A 24264-nucleotide genomic window follows, 5' to 3' on the forward strand; every position below is an offset into this window, starting at 1 on the left:
CTTTGACATCAGAAGAATTCTGCAATTTGGGAGCAGGCTGAACTTATACGATTTTTTTTCAGAGTTGCCTCAGCATGAACTGTGTGTTTTTCCCACAAATAGGAACAATTGTAGCCACATGCAGGCAAAGTGATACCCCTGAAGGGATTTATGCATGAAAGACACTCAGAAGTGTTTGGATGATTTTCATCCCAATGTTTATATTGATTTAGACTCAAAGTCCAATATAAAAAAAAAAAAAAAAAATAAAAAAAAAAAAAAAAAANGTTATGAGTGCCTGAAATCTGTTCCTAGAATACCTTTATCCCATGAATGCCATGCATATAAATATTTTACTTTCCAGCACAACAACCACTGGTAAAGGTTTGGGTCAGACAAGAGACTGCAGAGTTACTATTCAAGGGGTACAGTGAAAAAAACCAAACCAACCAAAACAAAATCCAAACAAAACCCCACCCTACACCAAAACCCACTCCAATCTTTATAGGGATTTTATATTGTATTTTTTTAAATGACCATTACTTTTCATGCTTCATACACAATTAAGAAATCATTAACAAGCTTAGGAGAGCAAAACACCCCTTCCATTTTCATTTCTTTTTAAAGAYTTCCGTTTATTTTCTGTCCTTATGAATACTCACTTGGCATTTCATGATTCTTGGGTTACTGCCATCACTTGATACAGGCAGAAGAGCTCCTGCATGCTCAAACACTACAAAACTTATAAAAAGCCTCATGCAATTCATTTTGTGGGAATCACTTGCAAAGATTTTTAACACACTGTTAAACTAGTAAAATCACAGGACTCTTTTTGTCAGGTACTATGGGAATTTTTTTTTATTGGTGTTTGAGTATAAATCACAGTAAAATTAGCTATGTTCATCCCTGATTTCTTTAAATTTAGCTTTGGGAGTTGTTCAGCCACAAGCCTCAAAATACAAGTCTCAGCCGTCAAACCGAATTTTTAAGACCCTCAGTTGTAAATCAGATTTCACATCTAGACTTCCAAAGTCTCAAAATTACACACTGATAAGTAGCATATTCTGATTTTAATGGAAATTATTTCTAGGCTTCTCTTGAGAGTAGGTATTTGGAGTTGCATATGTCTTTCAGTATCTTACACTTCCTCCAGCACAATTCACAGCCTGACCCACCATCTCTCTGATCTTCATCTACAGAACATAAATATCAGCCACTTTAWGCATCACAAAAACCCCCCATCTTCTCAATTCTAAAAGCTAAGAACAACCTTGTGATATTGGGAGTTCTTAGCATAAAGGTGTTGCTTTCCTGCAGTTACCCAATTGTACACTAGGCAATCATTCAAGTTTTGCTGTATAACATTCACCATCAAATTTTTCAGGTTGGGGAAAACCATTTTGGAATCTTTCTAAAGAGAAATTCGTTCCTGAGAAAGCATAGAGAGAATGTGTAAGSGGAAAAAAAGACCAGCATTATTTTCTAGTATGTTCCTTTATATTTTATTTTACTAAATTTGCCTTTCATGTGATGGATTTTCTGTAAACTACTGAATTATAGACCACAGCCAGGAAATTCATAGGAAGTAAAGGTGCATGCAGTAACAGAATTAAAATCTGCCTGCCATCCAAAAAAGCTCATCATATTGCAACCACCTGCYTGCACAGACAGACCACACAAAGGGGTGATGACAAAACATGGAACACACACAGTAACTGTGTTTCCACCCCAATACATCTAAAACCACATACACCGCATTTTATCTTTTTAATCAGAAGMATAAAAACAGTTGGTGAAAGGAAAAAGCAATTTGGAGCAAATATTCTGAATTTCTGATCTTCCAGACACAGTCTGGGCTTTATTAGTATGGTTGTGCATGGAGGTGCYTCACCTCACAGAACTGTTCTCTTCAGAGAGCAGTTTGGCAAAACATTAGTGAACAAAAGATCCTTCTGAGAAATATTTTGGGTTCTATGAATTTTTCTGACAGCAGGTAATGTTTGACCATTGCTARTCCCATCAGTGTCTCCTGGCTCGTGCTTTCTGAGAGGCACAGCAGACAAGCTGGAGTTCACATCCCTGTCAGGGATGGATATTTGGGGTTGCAGGGGCTGGCTGTCGCTGGCTGCAGAAGTCACAGCCTTCACCATCCTATGGAAGGTACCAGAAACCACACAGTGACGTCCTTTTTAGTAAATTCCTACCTTTTTTTTTTCTATATTGGAATAGATTCCCTTAGGTCAAATTAACCATCAGACCCTTGGGAAATGCTCCCTAAGGACAGCAGCAGCTTCTGCTTACACAAGCCTTGAACATCTTTCAGCTGCAAACTTGTTCCCTAAACAAGGAGATGAGTGGATAAACACTGTGGGGGAAACACTACAGTTCTGACCAGCCCTTCATACTGGCCATTTTATCCTCAGTTGGTGCTCCTTCTGGGTACATCCTCATACTTCCTACTATCATAAAAACATCTCATATTTAACTTAATACCGGCTTTATACTGCTGAAAGGAAATAGGTGACTGGAATTGCAGTAGTCACGTATCTAAACAAAGTTTAGTTATAGTTACACTCTGGCTTTGGAAAAATTCTTCCATTCCCCACRGAGCTAAGCTGTACTTACAATTGTAGTCATGGTCTCCTCTGTCACCACCTTCAATGTGTCAACAACTGAAATGTAGCCAAGTCGCTTAGCAATGGCGAGGGCAGTGTTTCCATTCTAGCAATTGAAACATTCGTAACAGAAGTGGAACGTTACCAAAGAGAACTGTAGGAACTGCTAGTTAACTAGACAAGAACGCACGATGAAAGAAAAAAAAAAGTTTACGTTTTCTGATTGACATGAAATACATTTTTGGGTAGCAGGATAGATGAGTGGGATGAAATGGGATGAGAATGAGGAGGTTTTCGGATGTTTCCTCCTCTCATTCTGGAAGAGACGATGGTGCAGAGGATGTGGGGGTGATGAGAACAGGCTTCCTGTGCTCTTTTCCAGTCCCAGCAGGCACATTTTGCAGGCCCAGCACTTACCACAGTGAGCTCGTTGGGCGCGGCGCCGTGCTGGAGCAGGACGTTGATGATGTGAGTGTGTCCCTGCTGTGCTGCCTGGTGCAGCGGCGTGTACCCGTTCTGTGAGGAACAAGGAAAAGGCAAGGAAAGGCAAGGATGAGGTGGGCAGAGCACTCACAGCGAGCACAGCCTCAGCACAACCAGCCAGGGCACTCACCTTCGTTTTGGCGTTCACTTTCGCAGAATGTTGCAGAAGGAAGTTCACGACTTTAATGTTTCCGTAGTGGCAGCCAACGTGCAAAGGAGTGTATCCCATCTAGAGTGAACATCAGCAGTTAGTAAATCAGAGTATCACGTGCATGCCCCGACCAAAAAAAAAAAGTTAAAAAAAAAATCAGAAAAATGAAACAGGCATGAAACAGGAAAAATCCCATCAAGCTTTATTCCTTTGGCCTATGTGGAAAATCCTCCAGCCTTGGAAAAAACGACACTTCTCATGAAAGTCAATTAAAGTGCTCAGTGAATGCTTCCAGGAGTTCCTTTAGTGCCCTCGGTGGGATCCCATCTGAGCCCACAGGCGGGTGTGTGTGTGTCCAGGTGGTGCAGTCGGTCACTGACCATTTCCCCGTGGATTATGGAGGCTTCATTCTGCTCCTCATCCCTCTCTCCCAGCTCAGGGGTCTGGGTACCTGGAGAACAACCGGTCTTACTGTTACAGACTGAGGCAAAGAAGATCACTGAGTGCATCAGCCTTTTCCTCCTTTTTCGCCAGTGTTTCCCCAACATCCAATAAAGGAGGGAGATTCTCCTTAGCCCTCCTTTTGTTGCTACTGTATTCATGAAAACATTTTTTGTTGTCTTTTCCAGCTGCAGTCAGATTAAGCTCTATTTGGACATCATTCCTTCTAATTTTCACCCTGCATAACCTCACAACATCCTTGTAGTTCTCCCAAGTGGCCTGTCCCTTCTTTCAAAGGTCAGAAACCCTTTTTTGTTGGCTTTTTTTTTTTTTTTTCCCTGAGTTCCAGCCAAAAATCTCTGTTCAGACAGGCCACTCTTCTTCCCTGCCAGCTCATCTTTTGGCACACATGGGTGTCCTGCTTCCACGCCTTTGAGATTTCCTTCCTGAGGCACTTCCATCCTTCCTGGATTCTTTACCCCTTCAGGATTGGCTCCCCAGGGACTCTCAATGAGTCTCCTGCACTGGTCCAAATCTGCCCTTTGGAAGATGGCAGCTCTTTCTGCTGATCCCCCTTCTTCTCCAAGAACCAAAACCGATCATTTTGTGATCACTGTGCCCAAGACAGCCTGCCCATCACATCACCCAGTCCTGCTCTGTTCCAAGCACAGATCCAGCAGGAGCCTTTCCTAATTGTGTCACTCACTGGCTGGATCAGGAAGTTCTGTTCCTCACACTCCGGGAACCTCCTAAACTGTTCCCTCTGCTATGTTGCACTTCCAGCAGACATCTGCTAACTTGAGGCCCCCCACAAGAACAAGACACAAGGATTGTGAGATTTCTCCCAGCTGCTCAGAGAATGTTCCAGGTGGCTCCTCATCCTGGGAGGGTGGTCTGTAACAGACTCCGACCATGGTATCTGCCCATGAACAATAAGTAGATTCAAGAGCCAACTTTCTGGTTAGAAACACTGAAAGATGAGCTGGTCTTGTATTGACCAGGTACTTGCTGCTCTTATCAGTGTTTGAAGGTGAAACAAATGCCTTTGCTCCCCTGCTCTGAAAATAAAAACCTGGCGCCACCCTTCATTTTAACATCTGTGTCAGTGAGGTGTGTTCAGCTCAGACAACTTGGTCAAAAGCACCGAGGATTCAAGTCCAAGGTCAGCCTGGGGCTCAGGAGCCAGCACTACGTGTGTTCAAACCATGAAGTCAAAGCTGCTCAGGAGAAAGGAAAAGAAAGCCTCAGATGTGAGCTATTTCCCCTAGAGGGAAGTCTCAAGTGTCCATGGGTTTAGACACACCATTTTTTTTCCGTTTCACTTCACCTTTGATGCAACTTTACACAATGTTACCTCATTTCAGTTGTATTAACACATGCTAGGAGACAGCGACAGTTACTTTAAATTAGGGTGTGTCATTATTTTCCAGTTAATTACACACCCTCTGCCATCTAAAGAAACTAGCAACCTTGACAACTAGGATGAGTTAATCAGTGCCAGAAACAGCACTGAATCAAAATTCCATTGGCATCAGCAGAATGAAACTTTCTGCTGACTTGTGTGAGCATTGGATCCGATGCCAAATGACTCCTTGAAACTTTTCCGGCACAGAACAGTTGTATACAGAGGTAGAAGCCTGAGCACTGGCTTAAATGTAATMATGARCTGAACACWGGGACCTCATCTTACAGATATTGTWAGTTTAGGGTTGGTGAAATAACTTCCTGTTCCTAGGAGTGCCCRGAGTCTGAATCTGAAGGGCTCCCTGAGCTGTCCAGAGTCTTGACTCTTCAGCAGGATGCTGACTCTCAGCCATGTCCTTCAAACACAGCTTCCTGCCTCTACATGGGCCAAACGCAGATTAAAGGATGGCCAAGCTATCAAAACAGTTMAAAAACAGTTAAAAAAAATAAGGCTGGGAGACCTCCTCCTAAAAGATCCTAATTCCCTTCCCCTGCTTCAAAATACAGGCCTCTTAATGGGACCAGCAAGGTCAAAAAAAAAAAAATCAGCATAAAACCAAGTGGAGAGATGAAATCCAAAGTCAAAGACCACCTGCTAAGAACCCCCTGCTAATAACCCTAAAACATTAAAATCTGGAGCATATCAGAGAGCCAAGACCAGCTGATTGCAGCTTTCCCTTTGAAGCGATCTGCAAAGGCTCCTCTCCAGCCTGTAACAATGAATACTGAGGGAGCTRTGAAACCCCCAATGTTTACAGGTTTCCTCCTGCACGTGGTATATCTAGAGAGGTACACCTGGTACCTTCAGAAATGGCTGCAGGAGCAATTATTCATGCTCTTTGTCACTCCTGACCAGCCTGCTGTTCACATCAGTGACCAAATGAAAGCTTTTTCTCTTTCCCCTCCCAACCAAGGGTGGAAATCAGGCCACTTCCAGGGTCACAACCCAGCTGAGGGTGAAGCAGGAGCTCTGAAGCTCCTCTGCTGCTGTCCTGGTGGCAGCTGGAGGGGTGTGCACTGAAAGGAGCTCCAGCTGCAGGGACCGTATGTGTCCCCAGCAGCCATGTGGGCACCTGCTTGCCCTGGTGGCCCAACAGCAGTCCCCTCCCTCCCTGAGGCCCTTGGAGGCTCCTGAGAGCTCTCTTTTCCATTAGCCATGGCCTGTGGTCATCTCCTGTCAGCTCCTGGCAGCAGAGTGACAGAGATGTGACAAGGCTCTCTGGGCACGCTGGCCATCAGCGGGCACCACAGGACATCCCCGCGTTCCCAGCCACAACAAAACCAGGGAGCAAAATGCCCTTCAGTGCCTGAAACTGGGGAAGGCTTTCCTCAACTTCTCAGCTACAGCACAAATTCCTGCGTTCAACTCCTTCCAGCWCAGCGAGGTGTAATAATGTCACCCCAAGATACCCACAGAAATCAGGTTCTCTGTTAACAATTCCACAATCACACAATTAAATTAACAATAAAAGTAGTAATTCTCAAGGCTACTTGAGTTTGCGACTTTCATTCTACATAGAAAGGTGCCCGGGAGGCTAAAATATTTCGCTTCAAAAGATATTAATAATTCAACCCACACACACACAAACAAAACCCCAAAACAACAAAAACCCCATTAAAAAAAGAACAAAAAAAAACCCCAACAAAACAACAACAAAACCCAGCCCCACAATTATCTAAATTTCTGCACAGCAGTTCAGGCTTAGTTCTAATTACTGGCAAAAGCACTAAGGGATTTAGAAGGTAGCCTAATATTGAAAAAGTTACTTCCAAGAAAATCAGRGCTTTTGTTTAGCACAGCTCTGCCACACATCACCTTCTGGCTGTTTTGAGGAACGAGCAGCAACATGGGAGTCAGCAGCTGGGAAGGGCTTACCAAMAGCCACAAGAATAGGTGCCAACAAAAAATAAAATCAGAAATACTCAACTTACCAGTTCTAATGGAGCACAAAAACAAAGCATCCCTTATTCTCCTGCCCTTCAATTTTTTTGAGGGGAATTATCACAAGTCTTGTATATCATGTCAGTGAATTACTTTAATATCCTCCACTGGCAATAACCATAAATCTTAACAGCTTGAATTACTGTCTCTTTCTAGTCATGCTGACTCTCAAGCTGCTCTGTTTTTGTTTTTCTGCTGTAAATGTCAGACAATGAAGCTACAGCATTATTGTTTATAGGGCTAGAAATTGCTTTAGATCCAAAGATCACAAAACCCTGGCTGAATGAAACAGGCAAACCTACGTGTACACACACACACTTCCCTGCTTTGCTGAATCAGGGCCTAACACRTTGCAGTACCTTGCAAAGGTTCATTATTGCACATTATTAGGCTGGAAATTTCCACAGAAATGCCTTGATAACAACTGAGCATGTACAAAGAGCCAAGGAGAGACAGATAATGCACCATGAAGATAAACTGAAGATACCTGTCTGTATTTGAGTGTTTGTTCTGTATGAAGATTTTTCTCTACAGCACTCCCCTCCCTCCCTTCCTCCCTGCCTCCTTCTTATCTCTTCCTGCATCTGAAAATTAGATATTCCAATGGAAAAGCTGGGTTGCTGAATTCAGGCTGCTATGGGGCTCCTGTCAGAACAAAGCAGGCAGACCTGAATAAWTCTGAAATACAAATCCCAGCTCAACCTGCAAAACAACATAGTGACCTCTCAGCCACCATTACCTTCCACCAAAACTACAGCTTTAGAAACAAAAGACAGTTTAATTCTGGCTCTGTTTTCCAGACAGTCATCAGCCAGGRCCTGTGAGAGCATCGATTCCCCCATGGGAGGCCCAACACCAAGAGCAGTGCAGTGACTTTGACTAAACAAACCTGAGCTGAAATCAAAGCTCCAAACTCTGCTTTTCATCCTTGATGGAAACAGCACCTTTCTCTGATCARTCCTTCACAGCACTGCTGTATCCTACAACTATCCCATGGGATAAACAGTGGGAAAATGACATGTGGAGACCTGCTGAGCCATGAAATAATATTTACTAGTGCCAACCACCAGCACAAAAGCCCTGAAAACAAAAGCAACATCACATGGACCAGGACAGCTTTTTGCACTCAGCATGAGTGCCAGAGAAGGAATATCTGCTTGCAGCCATGGCTTCAGASTGGTTTTTAACTCCCAATATGATTGTGCAGGGATGAGCAAGCCTTGTGTTAAATATGACACTGCATAGCACATTTTCAGCATCAAAAACTCTCAGCTTATCTAAATTCAGGCACACAAATGTAATGTCAGAATCGACAAGAGCTGCTGCCTTTGCTGCAGGACCCTAATAGGCCTTCTGTCAACACTAAATTCAATTTTAAAGCCCTCTAAACGTGAAAGGTTTTGAAGCAGCTCTGAARCTTTACCACCTGAAGTGCATTTTCWAACGTGGCAGAGTTTAAACCACATAACAAAAGCTCATTTTCAAGAGGCAGGAGCAGCCTTCTGGCCTCTCAGGCTCCAGCTCTGGCCTGCCACACCAGTGTTGTTTACCCTTCAGCATTGATTTAGACTCCTGCAGCTCTGGGATTAGAGGCTGTTTAGTTAATTGATGCAGCACAACCAGAAGGATCCCACAACACTATTAATAAATGGACTTCAAACCCAGCAGCTGCTCTTCCTTTCATGCCTTTTTCTACAACAAAGGTCAGGAAATAAATTTCTTGGGAGGGAAACTACCCCAAGAGAGAACCACAGATGCAATTGTTCATGTCTGAGGACAATTTTGAAAATGCTCATAAGCTTTATAGCCAGAACTKATCCTAATCACACAGATTAATCCCCTGTAAAAGTGATTTTCTGCAATACTGGATTTTTTTCTTCCCTGCTACAGCTTCAAGATGCAAAATGTGTTTCTGCCCCATCTTCTCCTTTAACCACCTGAAAATYCCCCAAGGGTGGGCAGCCCTCAGAGTGTGAGCAGGGTCAGAACTGCAGACTCTGGATGTTTCCACAGGGAGGGTAAGTTATATATAAATGATGACTCAGGAACATGTASCAGAGGAGGAAGATGATAGTTCTTTGGTCCCTACTCAGGAGTTCAATGACCTGCTGATATGAAGTTAAATGATAAGAAGTGTTCTCCCCCTGCTGACAGGTACTGTGCTGGAGTGATGTAACCTGTGCTCGCTTATCCTGGGAAAATGAGAAATATGATAAGGAGAGAAATCAAATAAATAAAACACACAAAAAAAGCGCTACTGAATATTCATCTACATAAAAACTGAGGTAAGGAAAGCACATGGATGTGAAATGGAGGGAAGAAAACAGAAGGTTAGTGGTGCCACTGCTGATGGCAGAGATCCCCAGTGCAMTGTCACTGTGAGCTGTGCTGCTTCACTGCCTCTCAAGGCACGGCTGCCACATCTCTGCTGCTGCACGTCCAAAGGAATGAGTGTGAACTGGACATGCTGGACAGGACCGTGCAAACATGCAAGCATAGCAACAGTGCCTCCAAAGCCAACTCAGCTGTTGCTTATCTCGTCCCCCAGCGCCTCTGGTTTTAGAGGCAGCATGCACAGACCTTTTATTCCCATAGAACAGTTAATCCATCTAAATGGGAGAGCTTGTGACTGCAGAGCCACTCATCAAACCTTCACCTGTAGGGACCATGGGGTCAAAGTATGGCTGTTCTTACAGCCTAACACTTCTCCTTCATGGCAGCAGCTCAGGGCTTTYCAGCTTTTTCCTTAAGAACTCAAAGTGATCATCAGTTTATCCAGAAGCTGTTCCCTGCTAAAACACCCAGCACCACATTGGCACTTGTCTCACTCAGAGGCAGCAGCGAGCGCATCTCTGGCACACAATCTCTGTGTGGCTGGCTCTGCAGAGCCTGGAGGGCTCTCTGCTGCACAAATCCAGCAGATGGGACCCTGCAGAAGCCACTGGAAAAGCACCAAGCTCATRCCAGGGCATAAGCATCGAGCTCATTCCACTCTTAGAMTCCTACAAGGCACATGGGCACTCCRTTCCCAAGGAGCAGACAGTGCCCTGCAGCAGGGAGGACTGACAGTGGGGTGGATGGGAGGATGAGCTGCTGCAGGTGCCCTTCCCCTACAGGATGGAAAACGCCCCCACACAGGTGACTTCTACCCCAGAGTGGTCCTGCCTAAATACAGCATGACTTCACCTGACTTACAAGGCCCTGCCCCATTTCCTAACAATCACAGAGCAGTTCCAAGGGAGCAAGTGTGTACAGGGAAACAATTCTTTATTCACACTACCAACAGACAGGACTGAGGAACGAGGGTGACTTCTCTAACATTACATGACTATGACTGACAGACAGGATTCATGCTGCACACAGTCAAATATGACTGCATTTCCCCCCCGTTCTTCCTAATGACTCAGTCAATTTTCAGAGATGCAATTAAGAAATTCAGCTCCACACAGAGGAGGACTCAGAATGATAAAGTGAAGATCCTTTTCCATGTGTCTCTACAGAGTCGCCTGCCTGCCCCACCAGGCTGAAGTTGAGCACAGAGCTCCTGCAGCGGTGCCAGGCTGGCCCTGACAGCCAGCAGACATGCCCTGCCTGCCATCCCCACCACCCTAACGGGCTAAAAATCCACTGCAGCCCAGAATGGGATCCTATCTGGGCACTGGAGAGCAGGCAGAGCAAACACGTGGGTCTGCCTGCACCTGTTGGTATAAATGTGTCCTCAGACTATTTGTGGGACAGGCAAGAGCACTGCACAGAGGGGAACAGCAAACACTCAGAGAGTCCTGTGGCCTGGGAGGTGATTCAGCTCCAGCCAAATTAAAAGAACAGGTTCTGCAATGTCTTGCTACTGAAACCAAAACCAGGTAGAAACTATATCTAGGAAGGCAACCACATTCATCTGAGGAAATTGRGCAAAGAATGAAGCAGGGCAGACCTCATGTGCTACTGGGTGATCTGGCAGATGAACACCCTGAGTGATTCATCTTTAAAATACAGGCTGAGGGTATTTAACCRAAGTATAAACCTGGGGAAGCTCCTGGGATTTTAGCACGACTGTTGCAGGTTTATGTCAGGATTATGCTATTGCAATCAGTAGGTGGTACAGTTGGAATTACATGGTAGAAAAATCAGATAGCAAWGACTTTTCCCTCTGCCACAGACCATAATCAGCTGAGCTGCAGCCAGACRTGATGATGGACTTGGCCCTTTCTGAGCTGCCAGTGTAACATGATAATACTGCTGGGCAGTCTGACACACCTGGGCATYCCTGGAGTGCAAGCACAGCACTGAACTCAGGGCAAACACAGCAGAGAGCTGTGAAACGCACTACCCTGCAAATGGGAGCAGGTCAGGGTGGGAGACACGGTTCATTTGGCTGATTTGATCTGCCACGGTCAAAGCATTTGATCTCAACTGATTTCCTGCCCAGCTAAAGGAACGCCTCCAAGATCCGGACAATGCATGAGGAATGTAAGAGTAATCAACTCAACAAGTTGTAATCTCTCAACACTGAGATCGTTACCATCCAACTCTGAGCACTGGACACCAGCAGGGAGCATAAAACCACTTCTGCAAAAGGTTTCTTCAGGACACTGATCTTCAAAAGCAATACTGTGAAGTGGGTGGTGTCATCGCTGGGGATCTCAAAAGCCATCCCCAAGCACCTTGGAAATCCAGGTCTGGCATTTAGGAGTCCAAATATTTGCTTTAGGTAAAACTATTTTTAGGCAAGTAAATCTTTAATGGACCACCACTGCASATTATATTTCATATTAGATAATAGTGACAAAGAATTTCAGATTTATCCTCAAGAGATAAATGTTTAATCTCAATATTATTTTGGAAGGTAGAACAATATTTACTGACAATCTAATAGATAAATATTTACTACCAGAAGAACAATGGTTTAATCTTGACTTGGGACAACAGAAAAAGTCAGTTCCCTAGAATGTACCCTATGATGAAATAGTTCCATCAGGGCTATGCTTTGCAAAAAAAAAATGTGTCTTAGAAACTCAGAGGCACCCTGTCATGGAGGTTGAGCCAAGATGTAGGAAAAGGGGAGAAATCTGTGACAAAAATGGCTTTACTTGCATGCCTATGGATGGATATTTAGCACCAGCTCAGGGGAAGCTATTTTCACAAAATTTTTAGAAGTTTTTAAAAGTTTCATAAAGTCTCTTACATCACAGGAAAAAGTATTTTACCCTTAATAGCCTGGAACATCTAAATTGCATTGGCACTGTTTCTTTTGCCGTAAACACAGATACTTTCAGTAACAGTTCTCCTGTGCTTCGTTTTTACTGTCAGCCAAATGGAAAGTAACATGCAACATGTGGAAAATACCAAAAGCAGATGAGATTATGCCTAGAGCAAAAGATTATATGACTCTCTAGAGAGAGAGCTCAAGATTTTGTCGAAGTTTCCTTACTCAAAAAGCAGATCAATCCCACTTACCTTCAGTGAAGCACAGCAACAGGATACAATCTAAATCTATATTGATCTAAACATTTGGCAAGAAAGAAGCTTACTGCTCAAAGGCTGAGCTTGACATTAAACACCAAATTTACGGGCCTTCAGTTTTCAGAATACATTCTACAATAATTTATTACAAGGAATGCTCCTCTGCTCCGATTTCAGTTTCACCCTGCCATCAATTACTAGTGCTGTCTAGAGGCTCATGAGTGCCTGACAGGGAATATTTCACGCTGACAGTGGTGTCTGTACCTTTGTCTGGGCATCAACAGCAGCTCCTTGGTTAACAAGAACCTCTGCTACATTGACCCTGTCCTCTTGAGCAGCCAGGTGGAGGGGCGTCAGTCCACTCTGCAAATCRGAAAAAACAAGTCAGAGGCTTCAGAGGAGGCACATGGATACTAAAAGGTGAATTCAGGTATYAGTGAGACTCTAAACATCTGACTGAATTCACACATTCCACTTTCACTGTGTAAGGTGCTCYCTAATCACATTGTTGATCTAATAGAAGGTACAGTTAAAATCCAGGAAGATGATAATTCTTTTRGACAAGGAAGATTTCTCCATGCAGTGTCACGTGTGGGATGCCAAAACAGAGCAGTTTAAGTCACATAAGTATTTTTTATCTCCTAATTCACTTCCTTAGAAAGAGTAAGACTTTCAAAGCAATATTTGCTTTGAAATAATTGTTTACACTTCCGCAAGTTATCGTAAGTTACATTCACCCAGTTTTATCCTGACCTTTTAGTCCTCTACTGGGGCATTTTTAGTCACAAAAAAGAATAAAACTGCATTTCTCTGAGATCAGGCCCATTTCTCTCTGCTCAGGGGGTATACACACTTCATAAATGACATGCTCTGATACAATTTTTTCTTATTTAAAACCTGAGATCTGAATGTTCTCAAAATCCCAGAAAACTATGCAATTTTCTGCCACATAAAAGGAGTAGAATTTAGAAGGGGTAGAAGAGAGAATCTGCTGAGGAGATGTTGTTTGGAATGAGAAAGAATATCCTTTACTTGCAAATTACAGTTCATTTTCTCTCCTCTTCCTATTTAGAGAGTGYCCCACTGTACTTCAGTCCAAGGTGCAATCCTGATGATAACACAGCTCAGGTGGGTCACCTTACACAAATATAAGTGACCAAYGATAAATTACCTAACAGAGCCTGGATATCAAGGACCAAACCTTCTAAAAAAATTTAGTCAGTGCTCAGTGCCCATACTGCAGCTCTGACCATGCAGCTCCCAGCCATTCTGTGGATCCTGAAGAAATAAATGCTCTTTTTATTCCCTTGGCAAAATTCRAAAGTCAGTGTGCTTTAAACATCTGGCTTCAGAGCAGAGGTACTCTGCTCTGAGGAAATGTACATCCCTGAGAGAGGATGGGGGGAATTACTCCCAAAAGTGGTGTTATCAGCACAGTGAGAAACTGGAGATTATAACTGAACAGTAACAGATTGATGGATGCTGCAGGTAATTAACCTCTGGTGACACTGAATCAATGTGCCAAGTTCTTCAATCATGTTCCCTGCATCAGCCTCAGCAGCAAAATGGGATATTCAATGGATGCAGAACGCACATGGCAAATTTCCCTGTGGGGATACAAACTCCATCCTGCACTGTGCAAGCCCACACATCGTGGGGAAAAAAAATCCACATCTGCAAGAACCCCAAAATAATCACACTGTGAAGCCAGAAGCAGGAAAACACAGCAGCCCTGTGTGGCAACACCCACGGCCTCAGAGGACACTGAATCTCCCTACCTGAGATGATGAGAATAAGAAGTATTTTCCATGAAAAAAAATTCTATTGCCTCGCTTCTCTAGCCACTCAAATCCAAACTGAAACTGCACTTGACAGTATCAAGTACTGATGTCTAGTGGGGCATTTAAAGAATAAAGGCTGCACATTTGCTAGAAACATTAGTATAGAGGAGACTTAATAGCCTATGAATTCATACATAAACCAAAATCCATCAACTTTCCTTTCTCACCACTGGAGAAATGACACCAAAAGTCACTGTGGTCTGAGGAACACACCCTGGAGAGGAAGCATCACTTCTTAAAGGAAAAAAATCTCAGACAAAGTTGCTGTTATTATCCCATTTAAAAAGCCAGCATCCCTGAACAAGTCAGCTGTTACCATTAGGGGGTAATATTTGTTACCACTTGCTGGTATAGGTTACATTTTTTTGTTATAAAATATTATAATGCTAAAAATGTTAAAAAAAAAAAAAAAAAAAAAAAGAAAACAAAAAAATGTAACAAATGTTACAATTACACATGCAACAATTGAAAAATGCTACCATTAAATGGGCAGGCATAGAGGCATTTGTCATCCTAGAGGCTGATAAATGACAGGTGCCAGCCCCAGTGGCGGGGAAGAAATTTTCTCTCTGGGCACGTTTTGGCAGATTGGCATAAATTAACACCATATTAATAAATTCCACTGCAGCATGTGTTATCCCCAAAGCTCGGGCACTACAAAGCACAGCTCATTCAGTGTGATGAGTGCTGCTCTTTGCTGCGAGAGGAGCTGATGATGTGTGTTCAGTGGCTCTCTGTGCAAGATCACAGTGGGTGAAATTTCTGCAGGTTCCCCTCCTTTTCACCACCACGCTGGCAGCAGGAGGAGTGAACACTCACCTTGTTGCTGAGGTTGACGTTGGCATTTCTGGAGAGRAGCAGTGACACCATGTCCACGTGGCCGTCCTGCGAGGCGAGGTGCAGCGGGGCGATGCCCTGCCTGGTGACGGCGTTGGCGTCGGCGCCGTACTCCAGCAGGGTGGTGGCAATGTCCATCTGGTTCTTCTTGGCAGCGATGTGCAGYGGGGTGTACCCGTTCTGCCAACAGAAAGAGCCTCAGTGCAAGCTGCTCGCTGATTTATCACTTTCCTGTACCTACCCAACTCTGGGAATAATTATGCCATTAGTTCTAAAAATCCTGTCAAACGCAGTCAAATGCAATGTTAACAAGATGTACCAACCAATGGATCTGACCTTTAAGCAATCTTCTTTTTTTTTTTTTTTAAAGTACTGCTACAAAGAGGAGGATTCTGAGAAAACTTTCAAATTTGGGGAAAAAATACCTGTTCAGAAAAGGACAACTTATAGCAATAGGAGTGTGAGTTTTGTTTCATAGACATTTGCTACTTTTCCTCAAATGTACACAAAACCTTTAACAAACAGAAGAGCGGGATGAGTGCTCACAACTCAGAACAGCTGTTATTGTTAGGGATTTTTTTCCCATTTCCCAGKGTGAGTGAAAGCATTATGTACATGAAATATGGCTTTTCTTGCAGTATTTACCCTAAACCTTACTGACAGGCTGGTTTTTCAGATCAAGTGAACATCTAAGCATACAAATTTAGAGTYATGCATTCCTTATYKCTTTATTCCTTCCAATATGTCTACYCACCCAGGCAACCCACTACTGAAAATAAAAATACAGTTATCTATTGCATGATACAGTTTTGTAACTCTAAAAAAAGATAAGATAGGCAGAAAACAGATAAATGGATATAAAGAGTAACTGATGGGCACACAAACACCAAAACTCTGATAGAGGAAAGACCAGCTTTTGGTACAGATTGCAATGACTGTTCAATCAAGAACTTCCTATCTCTCAGAAATGTATTAGCCCTCATTTTCAAGCCAATGACAAACACTGACGTATTTGCATGTGACCAAGAGAGCAGGTCAGGAGGGATGAGACCCAAGCTGCACGAACCGTTCTATATTTTTTCTATATTTTTTTTATTTTCTATGGTGTCATAAGGACTATTTGCAGCTCAGATTACCCAGCCCAATAAAATCTACTGAAAGGCACAAAGCATTCATTCACCTGGTTAGGCTCCTCCCTGCACCCCAGGGCAGCAGGGCTGGATTAAACAGGAAGGGACCTCACCAGAGATGCAGAGCAATGCAAGGATGAGCAAGGAATAAAGGCATGGGGGCTCACAAACTATCACAAGAGAGCTTTAATAGGAACCCGGCAGCAAGAGATACACAGCACTGGTTTCATACAGAAGAGGTTCTGTAACTTTCAAAATTCAATTCAGATTCAGTTCAGACCTTGGGATACTCAGATACCTGAAAATGACACTCAGGAAACAAAGTGCCACAATCAATAACTCAAGCACACGGGCACTAAATTTTCACTTTGAAGAAAAGGTGCTTCAGGAAAAACAAAYACAATCCTCTCCCTTAGACTTCCTGCATGATACCATCATGTAAAACAACTATTSCCACATGACCACCTAATAAATCCTAAATACTACATGCTAGATCCTGTATATCTACATAAAATGTGTCCTTTAAATGGACATCGTATTACGTCATGTAAAATAACAAATGCAGTTTACAAGCCTCCTTCTCAGAAATGGGCATATATAGATTTAAGTGGAGTGGACAACACCAGGTTGCCAAAGAAGGCAAAAAGAGAGCTGAAAAATAAAAAATGAAGTTCAGTTCAGGCCCAGTCTGCATCTTCTCCTCATAAGGGCAGCACTCTGTCACTGTGCATAGATGGAGAGAGCGACAGAGAAGTTCAGAGGGAAGGGTAYTGAGTTATTCTGGCTGTCAGGGAAAAGAGGGGGAAAAAAAGGGAAAATGGTTAAAGATGAAGGGAAAGAGGAAAACTAAGGCTTTGGGGATGGGATGGCAAGGAAGAAAGGCACTGTAAAGTGGATGCCAAATTCAARTTAGGGATGAGCCTCATGTGAAATTAGGCACAAGGCTAACTTTTGCCTATAAAAGAGTAGAATGGTTCATCAGAATAACTGTTATCACAGCACTGTGCTTTGCCATGCCTATTTCCCATACCCTGTCACTTACCACTCTTCAAGACAAGTTTTGTTGGGCCTGGCTAATGAGCCACTCTTAAGATCAGTGTTACAGACACAGTGTCATAGGAAAGGCAACTGCTGATCAAACTAACTGCTGAGCCAGGGATGAGATATGACATAACACATTCATTTACCAGACCACATTTACAAAAGAAATGGGAAATCATCTGCTGTTACCAACATCATCTTCTGGATGAGTGCACAGTGGGTGCCCGAAGCCACAAACATGTTTGGGTTAATTTTATTTAGTATTGACGCTCCGCTYGGTGCTGCCATGGCTTCCTGACTGCAGAGCACTAACAAATGCTTTCTTTTAGGCACACTTACAGCTGGCACTTGGAGGCCTGAGGTGGCAGCTGCAGAGCTGCTCTGTTACAGATGGGGAAGCTAAGGTGACCTGACACATGAGTTTGGGCAATGCTGCACCACAGCCTGTAGGGCTTCCACCTTGGTTTGGGCTTGGCAGAGGCTGCTGCAATCCCTGCCCCTCCAGGATGCACAGCTCCCACTGGCAGCTCCTTCCAGTGAAAACTGGGTCAGTGCCTCCCCATCCTCCTCAGAAGGCCCTTTCTTCCCCCCAGTGGCATTCGAGAGTGCTGTGCTGCAGCAGTGAAAGATCAGAGATCACTGCAGTCCCCCCGGGCACTGCTCTGGCAGATTGCCGCTATCGACACTATTGATTTTACACTGTGCYGTGTCTGCTGGCAGCCCGTGTTTATTTAACTCCCCTCTCCTTGCACCACAGGCTCTGGGACACACCCATCCTCTCCTTCAGCCATGCAGAAAGCCTCCAGTGCYGTGGCTGCACTCAGGGGCAATCAAGGAGCACTCTCCATCTACCTRCAATAATACTGCCTTTCCCACTAGCTCTCCTTTCTCCACAAGTTGGTTTTTTTTTTCCAGTGACTTAAGAAAATTATCTGGGTTGTTTCAGATGAGGCATTTCCACTGCAGTTAACCTGCTTTAACTAACATATGTTCCCATCCTGCTTTACCTACTGTTGCTGTTCAAATATCGGTTATACTTTGATTATAGCATTTATCCACCCCATACTTAAAACTGGGATCCACAAAGGGAATAGTCAATTTAAGCTTCTCTAAATTATCTTTCTTCTGGGAACTAGTAGAATAAATTTATGTATTTATTCTTTCACATCATCCGAAACCTTACACTAGGTATTGTCTTGCCTACAGTAAATTACAATCAAAGCAGGACTAGTTTTGTTTCTTGCCAGTCCATTCATGCTGGAGTAGGAGTATTGTGAAGCACGTGAATAATTACATAYATTGTGCTGAGAAACTTATCTCACCTCAGCTGTCACCCTGTGGCACAATACAGGAGTGTTACCCCTTTCTAGCTGGGCTTTAACCCCAAGATTGCCCTGCACAGAAATTAAGATGTGATGTTGGCTGGCTTGGAGAAGTTACTGAAGAGGCTGGACAAATGAAAGCAAGRATCAATATTTTCTGAGAGTGAAACTGGTGATTTAAAGTGTTTTTGCATCTTAATTTGCTTTTTTTACTATTTCATTCACCTGCTGAATTACTCTAACAGCTTTATGTGGATGTGAGACATTAACAAACAAGGTCACTGAGCCTCCTCTAACTGCAGACACATCCAGCCTGGAAAGAACAGAGGCAGACAGGGAATAAAGCGACACAAAGAGCCTGGTGCTGCTCCCCCAGAGCAGCCAGTACTTGTACCTTGGCAGAGGCGTGAGGTGAAGCTCCCTGGTCCAACAGGAGGAGGGCCACTTTTTGATTATCGTAGTGTGCAGCTACATGCAGTGGTGTTAAACCGCTCTAAAAACACATGCAGAACAAACAAGTGCTGTTACACACCCTCTCCAGGGGAAACACAGGAGTTTGGGAAATTCCAGTAGATAAGGTGGAAAAAACACATTTGTTACTCAATTCATGTATCCAGAGTCTTTGAGAACTTTTAGAATCAAAGAATAAAACAGAAAATTTGGGAATCCTTCCTGAGCTGTGGAAGCCCCGCTCACTTTTCCCAGGGAAGATGAACAGAGAAGCACACATTTGTGCTGCCCCCAGGGTAAGGAGGTCACACCTTTGGCAATGTTTTTCTTTTACTGCAGTGGATAAGTAAACTGCCCCTTGGATCTGTAAAAATCCAAGCTGGGATGGTTTAAAAAGCCTGAGGTCCTATTGGCCTTTGCCCCCCAGTCATGAGACCTGGGGAAGCTGAGCCAGCTGCCCAAATACTCTGATAAGGACTGTAAATAGTCTGGGCAGGAACACAGGAGGATGGTTTGTCTCCATTCCCCTGCATGTGAACACAGAGCACATCATTTTGTTGTCAATTAATGACAATAAAAGTCACTTCTGTCGAGAGTTTGCTGGCTCTTGGCCAGCAGGGACTGGAATACCACATTCCAGCTAAATACCAATTCCAATTCTAGCTAAACCCAGGCTGTGGATACCAGTGTGATGGTTAGGTTGCTAAGAGGACRTTGTTAAAATACTATCTGGTTTTAGATATTTGCTGTGTGAGTGGCAGTGTCTTCTTCTGTCCTACCTTTCCAGCAGCATCAGGAGATGCATTCTTCTGAAGCAGGAGGTTGGCCACCTCGATTTTGCCATACTTTGCAGCCACATGAAGTGGAGTAAATCCTTTCTGTAAGAGAAAGCAGTGACATGGCAGCTCTGGGCACTCTTTCTAAGGGTAAGGTTTGTCTCTGATCTACGAGGATACAGCTGCTTCCATCCTGCATTCCCTCACACAGCCCTGAGTACAGGCAGCAAATCTGCAGATTCCCAACTGCCCTGTGGGGCAGATTCCCAGCTTTCCTTGCAGGGCAAAGCACAGTCTACATTAAGTAAGGGAGGAGTTGGTTCCTTTCTTCACACTATGAAGACCCAAGGGCAAGCTTTATCAACACCCGCCAGGAATTTCTGCCCTGCATTCCTCCCATTCCAAGAAAATGCATGTCTGGTCACTGGGATGTGTTATACATCAGGTCCTGAGGTAAAAGCATGGAACTTTGCACCCTCTTCATAAAATGTGGCTCACTCTTACACTGTTTGTACGAGTCTATGACTCTTGCAGCATTGAATTCACAAGCAGCCCTTGCCACAGGAGTATTCACGATTTGAGCCGTCACTCCTGCAGCTTGCTCACCTTGGTGATGATCGACAGAGATGCACCATGATCCAAAAGAACAGCAGCTACATCTTCGTGCCCTTCCCGAGCAGAAAGATGCAGGGGGGTGTATCCCGACGTGGTGGCTGCRTTGGGAGATGCTCCCTGCTGCAGCAGCTGCTGCACGATGTCCGCTTTGCCCAGGCGAGCAGAAATGTGCAGAGGTGTTTGGTCATCCTGAAACACGGAGGGGACAAAGCAGTGAGACTGAGAAAAGCACGCCTCACAACTGGACTGAAAATATTTGCCTGCGTTCTGTCACTTCTCAAAATTGCAGATGAGYGTTAATTCTACTCAGATYTTACCCAGTGAATACTGCACACTGSYTTTYTCTTTGWMATATAATAAAKATACCTTRTGCTTTGTAGGTGCATCACAAAATATTACAGACAGGGAAATAATCCATAAAAATTAACACATTTATCAATTTTCCTCATAATCTGGATTTAGCTCACTTTGGTTTGCAGACCTTTCTTAAAACACAGCCAGCGCATGGTTCTGTTCCTCACATCCTGATCTCTTTTATGTTTCACAGCAACATTTAATAGCTCAATCAATTATTGCCTGGAAACTTGCATAAAGTATCATAATTTTTTGTGCTTTTTTAACTGGTGAATGATTTTTTTGTATTTTGCAGATAACTTTTCCATAGATATAACTGAAGATAGAGCCTGGTGTGGAAATTCACTGTCACTTTCTCACCTCTCGTTCAGAAGACAACAATCTGAATAATTTTAAGTATAGGGGTTTCCCTGATATGAATCTCATGGTTTATTTCTTCTCTTTCACTGAAAATATTATGCTGTGAATTTACTCAGAAAATATTTGCCTGACTGTGCTTCTGAGCATGAGCTGCTCACTTTCAAGGCTGGGTTTGAAGATTTACAAACCACATGAATCAGTTCTATTGTCAGACTCCTTGCAGATATGAAGTGTATCAGCTATAAATATTTAGTCAGAGTTCCTTATAAGTGGATAATCTTAACAGCAAACTTATTTGTGACCCAATTCGCAAATAATTTCACAATAAAAGATAGAAGTTCGTTATTTTTAAAAATTATATCCATTTTATCACCATTTGGGGGAAAAAAAATATTTCCTGAGTTTACCCATTAAAACTGCTATTTATTGCACCCATTAATCTCCTTGCCTTGCCTGTTTYCTGGAACTCTTTGATTTCCATGACTTTGTATGTTCCTTCATGTCTCTTGACCATTTCTTTTTCCTCCACCCTCACCTTGCCCAATTGCAATTGTTTTTATAGGATCTGTTCCTTCTTTCCAGCCCCTCTGTTACGTCCCCTCACCTTCCTTTAGGAGGTGCTCTTTAAAAATTTAACTATTTTTGAAAGCACACGGGCTGTTGCTTTAGGAACATGACAGAAGACACCAGGAGCCTCAGGTTTCCAGTTCTTCTGAAATAGAAGCAGATTTGGGCAATTCCTCTCCCTCCTTAACTCCCACTTCAAAACAAAACTCTTCAAACACACGACAATTCATATTAAAAACTGGAATAGCATCAACCTGGCATCATCTGCCTTCTCTCAGACAGATCACTTGTGGCTACAGTAAGAGGGTACATAAAATATCACTCTGCACCACACAAAGGACCTTGACTTCACCTCTCCCTCTTCCCAAATGACACACATAAGATGAATGGGAGTCCTTSCTTTGTCCAACACAGACCATGCAGSTTTATTCCACTGGGCCATCTCCTCACCTTGGCTTTTGCCTCCACCTGGGCTCCGTTTTGTACCAGGTACCGGACGACCTCTGTCTGGCCAGCTCTGGCTGCCATGTGCAGYGCTGTCTCTCCTCTCTGCACACAGCAGCAAAACCAAAACAGAATTAAAAACACACCGCAGGAAGAACAAACACCAGCGTGTTTCATAAACACAGAAACACCGGTGACCCAGTTCAGAGTGATCACCACTAGAAAACTTGTTGTAGTTTGTCTGTAAGATTAAATCAATATTTGACCTGACACTGTGTCCTGCAAAGCAATTTATTGCAGGGCCAATTTCCCAACATAACAGTGCCTTTGTCACTATCTTTTGCTGAAAAGAGACAGTGCAATTTTTATATTACTAGCATTTTACTAACAATGTTTAAAATAATGTCCATTTAAACATAGTTGAATTCAGTAAAAAATGTATTTTACATGTTGCATATTCAGGCACACACATATTTGTCTTTCCTTCTGTAATGCCTTATGCTCCTACTATCATTTGTTATCTGACAAGCACCRAGGTGATTGAACAAGAAGGGTAAAAAAAATCATTACTGAGTACATTAATCTAAAGCTTCAAGGACTTAATGAAAGACAAATCCAAGGAAACCAGAATAAATTCAGGTGGGAAAGTTGTTTCTATGTTTTTGGATAGCAATACATGATAAGGTGCACACACCTGTTAATTAACAAATGGTGCTGCATTTTTTCCATAATCTACTAGAATTAGTAGGTGAAGACCTTTACAAACTATTGTCTTCCAGCAGCAGCGGGAGGGGGATTTTAAGGCCAAGCTGTTAAAGAGGATCAACAAGCTTCTGCTTTCCTTCCACTCCCCAACTTTCAAATACCCATCCAACACTGAGTTCAGTGTTTGCACATGCCCTGGGAGCCTTGGGGCACACRGCACACAGGCAGCAGAAGAGCGTGCTCGGACGGCCGGATGGACACAGGCAATATGTCCCCACAATCTGCTGCAATCTGTTGAATTGTCCTTAAATGGTAGAGCCCCAGGGTCTTGGGAAAACAGTGCTCAACAGTCAGGCACGGATCTCAAAAATTACATATGAGGAGCTACAGTATGTTCTCATTCTTTATTTCAGAAATTAAACAGAAAATATAGAGCCGACTCAGGGTTAGCCCCTTGGGAAATTTCCTCAACCTGCCAAGCACCTTGCAGGTAGGAGTCAGCAGGCTGCACCTTGCCATGACTCCATGAGCCACAGGTGCTGTGGAAAGGGGTGGTGGACACCAGAATGGGGCACTTCATCCCAGTACTGCTCCCAGACATTATCCCAGTTCCCAGCCCAGCCTTGCTGGAAGGAAACCCGTGACTCACCACGTTGGTCGTGTTGGGGGATGCGCCATGATGCATGAGCTGTGATACGATATTTACATGTCCCATGAAGGCAGCAACATGGATTGGAGTCAGGCCCGACTGAAAAACAAACCAAAGCCCAATGTAAATACCTACTTCCTTTAATAGAACGCCATGAGGGAAACATAAATTATTCTAAAGCGAATAAACAGAGGTGCTTGCTCTTCTGAGAGGGTTTTATCTTCTCAAAACCTKAAATGAAAGTGCACACAGAATTGGAAACACCTAGGAGTGTGATTCATGAGCAAATATATAAATGTTCCACGAATTCAGTTTTTCATCAACAATCAGCCACAGCTAAGCAAGATTAAGATCAAGCATTTGCCAAATATAATTTTGGAAGAAAAAAAATAAAAGGTAAAAACAATCCTGGAACTCCTGAAACATTGAGCTAGTGCAAAAAGATCCCCATCATGAACCTGCACCGCTGCCTTTACACAGGATGTGAAAACCCAACTGGAGACAAAGAGAGGAGGGAAGAGAGGGGGAAAAGGGCATGACCTCAAGGATTTTGCTTTTAAAATCCAATCAGTAGTTAATATTTCCCTACACAGAATTACCCTATAGTCACCCCACAGCTGCTTCTGCACAGCTGT

General features: G+C 43.4%; 1 protein-coding gene across 5 annotated transcripts in view; it reads right to left on the bottom strand.

Moving 5' to 3' along the window:
• ANK3 (ankyrin 3) overlaps positions 1-24264 on the bottom strand; it is a 333606-nt gene that overhangs the window by 78288 nt on the left and 231054 nt on the right. For all 5 annotated transcript variants that reach the window (XM_057368385.1, XM_057368383.1, XM_057368382.1 and 2 more), the window contains exons 12-21: positions 23630-23728; positions 22282-22380; positions 20542-20739; positions 19939-20037; positions 19104-19202; positions 15199-15396; positions 12803-12901; positions 3208-3306; positions 3012-3110; positions 2605-2700 (exon numbers count right to left, since the gene is read on the bottom strand). In XM_057368385.1, coding sequence (XP_057224368.1) covers positions 2605-2700; positions 3012-3110; positions 3208-3306; positions 12803-12901; positions 15199-15396; positions 19104-19202; positions 19939-20037; positions 20542-20739; positions 22282-22380; positions 23630-23728 — 1185 coding nt within the window. The remainder of the gene's footprint in view (positions 1-2604; positions 2701-3011; positions 3111-3207; positions 3307-12802; positions 12902-15198; positions 15397-19103; positions 19203-19938; positions 20038-20541; positions 20740-22281; positions 22381-23629; positions 23729-24264) is intronic.

Source organism: Malurus melanocephalus, unplaced genomic scaffold, assembly GCF_030028575.1.
Source record: "Malurus melanocephalus ecotype Western Australia unplaced genomic scaffold, MMel_1.1 scaffold_91, whole genome shotgun sequence".
NCBI classification, from domain to species: domain Eukaryota; kingdom Metazoa; phylum Chordata; class Aves; order Passeriformes; family Maluridae; genus Malurus; species Malurus melanocephalus.